Consider the following 8,798-nt stretch of genomic DNA (forward strand, 5'->3'; position numbering starts at 1 on the left):
GAAATAACTTTTTTTTTCAATTTTGTAAATTTACCCAAACGTAAAGGCCCCTTTAATCTGCATAATTAAACAGTAAACGATACGATTTGAACGTTTAATATATACATAGTTAAATAATTATATTGTTTTATATATCCCCAAACACGAAAAAATGTTCGGTTTTCTAGTGAAAAAGAATTTCAATAATTGATATTACGTACAACACATCATAAGTTTGTCTGAATGCGGCTGTCTGTTTGTGTTTAGGTAATATTTTTGCCTTAAGAAAATGCGTAAATTGTAAACTATTATTAATGAAATAAAAATTCTTAAGTCGTTGTTCTTGATATTAAATGTTGGCTTTTTTCGAAAAAGAAAAGGGAACACAATATTGTGCTTATTTAAACGGTAGTAAGAACAGTCTTGGTCGTACAAAAATGAGCATTTGTTATTCATAGTATCAAAAAAGGTACACATGGACCGTTCCAGGATTTCATTATAACATTTGAATATTAATGATACAAACAAAATGCATGTATCAGTAACAAAATAAAGATCAACTGTCAACAGTTTTACTTCTATTTTTCCTTATACAATGAAAATAAGCCAACGATGTAATTATTTAATTAACAATGTACATAACAAAACACGAGTAATCGATATATGATCATACTCTTTGACGAAGTTCAATTGTTTTGAGTGAGGTAGCAAGTAAGAGCCAGTATCATGACAAATAGTATACAAAGATAACCGCTAGATATAATGCATATAATGATACGAGCTCACATCGGCCACGCTTGAAAGCAGTTAACAATAATTACTATAAACATTTTTAAATCATAGAGACGATACAGTGTTTCATTTTCGTTTGCTGATCCATCCTATGAACTGCGTTTGACATAATATAGAATGTTCCACGAGAGATGTATGTCGATATAGATCTTCTGATAGTTGAAATTAAAGAGACTGCTCGCAGATAGGAAAAATAACACTCAGAGCAAATGGCATATATTAAAAACTGAATATAAACCTTATGTTAATAAAATCTATTCATATAATAGCATGTTTTTTAATTTTGTCTATACCCCTAAACAATATGAATTCAACATTAATCAGCATAATGCCATTGGCGTCTAAACAATCTGTCAATTAAAAGTCTAATGTGTGACAACCAATGAGCGCTTGTGTAACCCAATCATACAACATCGTTGTCAATGTGGTAAACATTAGAATCGCCTAAAATACTGTAATTGCTATAAATATATACGCATGTATCACAGGCGATTATTTTGCATTACTGTGAAACAATTGTAACTGTTTTTATAACGCTGTCGCCTTGCATTTGTCCCATTTACATAACATCTCGTCAATGTTTACTCTGTCCATCGCGTTAATTCTGAGGCACTCTTCAAGCAAACAAATGACTTCTTTTGGAACTCTGTAGTCAAGCGCTTGCGATTTGATTTTAAGGAAGTCTACCCAAGATTCTTTCATTTGTTGAGCAAGAATGTCATCATGGAATCCTTTGTATGGAACCTCGAGACAGATGATGAAGATAAGGAGAATGCCGAGGCTCCAGACGTCAACCGGTTTAGGCAGGAATGGCTGTTGTGACAGGATCATCTCTGGCGGTAGATAAGACGCTGTGCCGATATAATCCGTACACAGCAACAGCGATCCGGCGTCTGTGAAGTGTATGTATACAAATGTAAACAAGTAAATCATTGAGTCGTTAATTTAGTTAGCATAAAAAACTACCTGTGTAAGTCGGGAAACAGACAGCAAAAAGGCAGGCATTCGCATTAGGCATCATTGCTTAAGAACGAATAACGAATACTCCTATTTAAAAATAATCTCGATATTCAATGCATCAGAAAAGTCATATGAAAAAACCTTTTACAGAGTTTGGAAGTGCATACAAATGTTAATTTCGACAAATTGAATCTAAAATCACTGACCGATAAGAAGTGGGAACCACCTAAACAAAAACAATTTTAATACAATATATGTAATGGGTAGGAAGATTGTTTGAATTCAGCAGATCAAACACGGTTTTATTATATAACAAAGGTTTTATTTACAATTAAGCTAAACTAAATATGCTGTGTTGCGTGATTGTACCAGTAAAAATATTATTTTCTCGCTTCTTTTGTTCGCTTTAATGTTAAATTTATTACAACAAATAAATTAACCATTTTAACAAGTCATTAAAAATGGAAGCGAACCTGCGCACAAACAATCTATTTAAGTCATATGATGTCAAGCATCATACTTTTTTATTAGACCTTTTTATTTATTTTTTTAAATATGAAAACATATATTTAACAAGAAATATCTTTAAAAAGAAATACGGCGGTGACTGTGGTCGTTGTTTATGAACGATCAAAAGTTATATCTATGAGATAAAAATAGCGAATGCCTTTTTACCGCGCAGTTCTTAACTGCATCACTCGCACATCAATTACGGGGTGTTGCGCCAGATTTCGTGACTTATTTCGCTTTATTCGATATACTTACTCAGATATCTATATTTACATAATAAAAAGACACAAGAAGCATGAAAATAAATGAAAACATATAGGTCAGCCGGCGTTGCACTAAAATCTTATTTTATTCCATTATTAATAGAATCGTGAATCACCGTGCTCATGCTTAATAAATTGGTCTAAATGGATAAATATTTCAAATTACATTAATCAAAATTGGTCCGAACCATACAGTTATGGAAAACACATTACAATCTTTTATTGACATACCACAATAATATCGCCGAATATCTTTATTTATTATCTTTCTGATCAAACTGAACTTCAAGTTCACATAGTTTACGCGATAGCGTTTATATATCGAGTGCTGTTACTGACCGCAAACTGACCTCGATACCTTATGGGTTGCAATGCAATGCAACAAAGTGAGGTAACAATTCAACCGCTGGAATTTTGAAAACAATTTTAAATATTTACGTCAATGCGTATATCAGGTTACTGAACAACAATACGTATATGATCTACCATTGATGAGTAGACAGAATTCAATACATGTATTGTAGTAATTATCAAATATGATATAACAGCCTTTAAGTACAAACGCCTGACATTCTTCTCAATAAAACATTATCATGAGAGATAAAATTGTGTTATGCTGAATACGCAGTTAACATAGTTGCTAAACGAACTGTTGTATCCCTTTTCATACCCTATACTTCCCAAAAATAGAAAGTCGATGGAATAACATCTTAATGTAAATGTGAAATATGTTTGAATATTGCACGTTTTCTACTGCAAACAAATTCAGGCCTATCCGCGGGCAAATGTAGGTAGATGCAACTTGTGATCGATTTATAATTGGTTTCAATTTATTTGGGTCCCGATCTATCAGCTGCCATTTAGGCAAACATAGTCGGATACAAACAGTTGTACTACATTTCCGTAAAGCGATCACAAATGGAACGCATGCAAATACAAAAAGGATTTACATATAGTTAAACACCTCGGCATTTATTCCGAAATTGAAAAAATGACATTAATAAAGAACAACACCTACAAAATTTAAAAATTACTAATCCATTTAGACTACCGCACTTAAGTGTGCCCGTCAACTTTCGGGAATACAAATTTACTATAGCGAAAGGTATATTTAAACGAAATATTTCATGCGAACAGTCTGGCTAAATCCGAAGTAGGTTAAATACTTATAAAAATATAATTACTAAATTTAATTAAGGCTTGTTAAATGATAATATTCTAAATGTTGGAACAATTTCTAAAAATAAATCGATTAATGCATTTTCTCTGTTTAGTAAACGTCTAAGAAATAAACGTTCACATGGCATTAGGAAAAATGGTAACTTAAGGCGTAAATTTAAACGTCTGCTTTCTTTAAATGATTGCTACACAGTATTACAAAATGGGGGTAAACATAAATTACTAAGTGCACTTTGCTCTCTTTCTGTTTCTTCGTTGGCGCATATTGATAAGGAATGTAAACTTATTTTACTTCAATCTGACCCTCTATATGAATGTGCTTGTATTATTGAATCTTTCACTGACTACTATCTTAAACCTTTTATTGAAAATGTACTTAACAAAACTAGAAATCGTATCAAAATTGAGTTTTGTAACAAAGGTCTTGATTTAATTGACCTTCCTAAAATATTCAATAATAAAAATGTACGTCGGTTGATTCCCCCTTATTTCCGCAATACTGAATCACCACTTATTTGCTACAAATATAGTAAACCTGTAAGAAGTATCGTTTTTAATTATAATTCTATTTCCACAGATATAAATGTAATAAGAAATTGTCCTACATTATGTGACTGTACTAGTTCTAAATATATATATGGTCCAGTTGGACATGTTATTACTGGGGACCTTAATTTCATTCAAAATAAAAACCTTAGAAATTTGCTACGCAGAGGCCATAAGTACAGACTGCCTATTCCTGTTGATTTTGATGACTGCATTAAGAATATCGTAACATCCTTACATGATTATTGCACTAAATGGTGCAGGAAGGAAAATGCTGAAATTACTGCACTCAATGATTGGAAAACAAAAATATTTAGTATGGCCATGAATAAAATATGTTTTTATGATACACATCCTTTGGCCCTACCACATTCACCTAAATTTAATAAACAAAATCTCTGTAAATTGCTTGAAGACTTAAAATCTAAATTCGTCTTAGTTCCTGCTGATAAGGCTGCTAATAATGTTATCAAAATATGACGAGTGTTTTATGTTCAAACTATTTCACAAGAACTTTCACAAACTACATCATATTGTGAGTACAATAAGCAACCTAATGAAAATATTACCGACCATGTTGCCCTATGCATAAAGTTAAATGTAATAGTCAATATTACTGACAAGAAATTGCCATCACTTTACTGGATACCTAAATTACATAAGACGCCATATAAAAGTCGTTTTATCGCTAATTCAGTGTCTTGTACCACCAAACTATTATCAGTGTATCTTACATCTGCATTGAGTGCTATTAGATATCATATAGCTAAATTTTGTAATAAAGGTTATGAAAATAGTAATATTAACCTATTTTGGTCAATAAAAAACACCTTAGAAGTTATTGATAAAATTGAAAATAAAAAATATAAGGTGTCACAGGCAAGTACTTATGATTTTTCGACACTATATACAACGCTTCCTCACGCTTTAATAAAATCTAAACTTGTTTCTTTGATTGAAAAAACTTTTGCTAGAGAGAAATGTTTGTATCTAGCTTTAAACACTAAAACAGCTTTTTTTACTAATCAGATATTAGATAATTACATCATTTGGACTGGTCTTGACTTTTGTGCAGCACTTACTTTTCTTTTGGATAACTTGTTTGTTGAATTTAATGGTAAAATATTTAAACAAATTATTGGCGTTCCTATGGGTACCAATTGTGCGCCACTTTTGGCTGACCTTTTTTTATATTGTTATGAAAGCGAATTTATGTTAGAATTATCTAAAACTAAGCAAGTAGATTTGATTAATTGTTTTAACCTTACTAGTAGGTACATTGATGACATACTTAATTTAGATAATCCATTATTTGAACAATATATTCACAAAATCTACCCAAAAGAACTAGTCTTAAATAGATCGTGTATATCCAATACAGACGCTGCGTATTTAGACTTACATTTAACTATTAATAATAATTTGATCAAAACTAGTTTATACGACAAACGGGACGATTTTAACTTTGAAATTGTGAATTTTCCGTTTCTAGATGGCAACATCCCTAAAGGACCTTCCTATGGTATTTACATTTCGCAGTTGGTACGTTATGCCAGAGCATGTTCGTGTATTAAAGATTTTAATGATCGTAATCTAATATTAACTAAAAAATTGCTAAAACAAGGCTTTTTGTATCATAACCTAGAAATAAATTTGCTAGATTTTACTCTAAGTATGGTGATTTAATTTCCAAATATAATGTTTCTTTAAAATGGCATTTAAATAATGGAATCTCCCATCCATCATTTTATGGAGACATTTTGAAGCGTGTCCGCAAATTAAAATATGTTAAACCAAATGTTCATATTAAACTTTTCAATTTAATTAACTTGTTTTTATCAAAAGGATACGATGCTTATGTACTTAAAAACACGTGTTTGATGGTTTTCGATTCACTATATCTTTCTTCCCTTAAAATTTGGAATCATTAGTGATATTATAGGCATTTTTCACTGTTGAATAAAATTGTGTCATTGTGTCGTATGAACAAATCTGCATGAATACTACATTATAGGCATTTTTCACTGTTGAATAAAATTGTGTCATTGTGTCGTATGAACAAATCTGCATGTGAACTACATTTGGACTCAAATCGTACATCAAATCATTTCTGTCTTCAGTTGTCAAAACACCTATATACTGTTTGATTCCAATAATGTCGCTTTAATGGAATTACCATTTGTATTCATTTGCTTCTTAATATTAAATCACGTAAACTTGTTTTATTAGTAGCACAGCCCCATTAATATTTTTATTTAGTACTGCCCTTGGAATTTGTTCACGTCATTATGTCATTATGGATTTTTGTGACGTCATACGACCGACTTTCCCAGTTGTAATCTACATGCATAGGTCATTGGGTTTATAATGTTCCATTTTATTTATATTTTCTCTGTGATAGGCGTTTCTTGTTTGATTTTATCAATTTTAATTTGTTTAGCAGTCACATAAACAACCAAGCTATGTAATATGGAATTTTTACACCCATTATTGCTGCTTCTTCCTGTATTTGCGCGATGATTATCTGAGATATTAACTCTATGATTCTACATTCTCAAATCTTTTCTATAAAGAAGGAATGTAGTTGACAATTGTTAATAGTTTTATTTGATCATTCGTCAAAAAGTTGTAATTCTGTTACTCTTGTATCTTCAATGCAATTGAGTAATTAAATAGTAATTAAATTGAATGCGTTTTAATTCCCTTTTATTATTGTTTAATTTGAGTTACAATGCTATGACGTTAAATTTTATTTACACTTAAATGTATTATGAATATTGCTGGGCCAAGTGTGAGGTTGAGCGCTCTATAACCAGGTTTAAACCCCCAATGCTTTGCATTGACCGTTCCAAGGCGGTGACCCCAGCTTTATTCATATTTTGTGTTTATGTTGGTTTGTATTGTGCTGTATTGTGCTGTTTTGTACTGTTTGGGCAATCGGTCACTTGCCTTAAAGAAAGGACCAACTAATTGTTTTTAATGAAAATTCAATACTGCTCCAGCAGCTGGAGTTTCACTTCTTTATATTGTGTATCTATAATAATTTAAACACAGGTGCATGTACACCACTCCTTTTTTAAGTTTACAATGAAAGTAATGTACTTAAAATGTTCAATGGGAATTAAACATATGTCAACACTTAAAATACCCGTAATGCACTTTACGGCGAGACCGAAGTCGGCAATCTTGACCACAAGATCGTCTGTCAGTAGAATGTTCACTGGAGTGAGATCGCGATGTGAAATCTCCATGGAATGGCAATACATAACACCATGAAGTACTTGGGCAAATATGTCATACTTCTGTCCATGTAGCATGTCTTCATGGGACAACAAGTAGCGCTGAAGGTTTTCGTTTGCGGCGTACTCCATTATGATATGAATTTCATTGACATCAATCACAATATCGTGCATGGCAATGATGTTCCTATGCTTTAGGCGGGATAGACAATAGATTTCGCTCATGATATAGGCGTCATCTCGAAAGTCCCCGCGGTATTTGATCTGCTTCATTGCATATACCTTCTTGTCTTGGTTCTTACTGATCTTGAAAATATCTCCGAAACTTCCGTAATCGATCATTTCTAAAACACTGTAACTACATATTCCGGTTCCAATAGTTTTTACAGATCCCATCGGGTTAACCCAATGCATTATCCTTAATTGTTGTGTTACATTTATATTCACGTTTGAAAGTGAACAACCTGCACCTATTAATTCAATATGTCAATTAAATATGACTGTCAATACAAACAGTATACATAATATATTTGCATTTTATAAAGTGTTTTATTGATGTTGAATTATTTTAATAATACCAATGTGACAGTTTTCTAATTATTTTTTACGAAACACTCTGATGTCTTCATTTTTTTATTGGTTACCAGCTCTCCGTATGTATATTTAATTCGCCAAACACAGCCAGTTTTTATACTCGTACACAAATGTCTCTCTGTATTAGGTTCAATATGTTATATTATTATATGACTGCTTCGCAGATGCACACTTTTATTCACGCATTGTATTTTCCGGTAAATATTATTGAAGTATATTGTCCTAGATGGTTTAGTGTGAATGCGCGCAACCTAGTAATTGCCAAGGTAGAAACCGATGTGATTTGATATTCAACCAATAGGAAGGTTAGTGATATTCCCACGAATGATGGGAAAGTGCATCGTTTTATACCTGGAGATCACTGACTGCAACAGACGTCAGTCAGTTTACTGCAAATTAAAAAGATGATAAACACAATGAAGAAGGCAAGCGAACTTCATATGGGGTCTTCTATATATACACCAGTTTTCATCAAAATAAATTATTAGTCACCTGTAGAATTGCCTTATTGGAATTTATTACAAAACGCTAGTTGTATTTTGTTGCCAGATGAATACGTACTATTTTTAACACAGATCGACATTAAAAGTAATTATGTCTGGATCCAAATAACAAACACATTAGTTCATTGCAAACAACAAAAGATTAGTTTAATGCAAGTTTCCCTTTCTATTTTGTGGTACTATTGAACGCTCACATAATGTATCAGCTTAATATTATTGTTGTTCCGAACGTT

General features: G+C 31.9%; 1 protein-coding gene across 1 annotated transcript; it reads right to left on the reverse strand.

Moving 5' to 3' along the window:
• Positions 1–537: 537 nt before the first annotated feature.
• On the reverse strand, positions 538–8,289 carry LOC127871483 (putative sperm motility kinase W). The gene is made up of 2 exons (XM_052414450.1): positions 7,378–8,289; positions 538–1,664 (listed from the first exon to the last, which is right to left on the reverse strand). The coding sequence occupies exons 1-2, from the start codon at positions 7,880–7,882 to the stop codon at positions 1,300–1,302; spliced, it is 870 nt and encodes a 289-aa protein (XP_052270410.1). The 5' UTR covers positions 7,883–8,289; the 3' UTR covers positions 538–1,299.
• Between the last annotated feature and the right edge of the window lie 509 nt (positions 8,290–8,798).

This window comes from Dreissena polymorpha, chromosome 3, assembly GCF_020536995.1.
Source record: "Dreissena polymorpha isolate Duluth1 chromosome 3, UMN_Dpol_1.0, whole genome shotgun sequence".
In the NCBI taxonomy this organism is placed as follows: Eukaryota; Metazoa; Mollusca; class Bivalvia; order Myida; family Dreissenidae; genus Dreissena; species Dreissena polymorpha.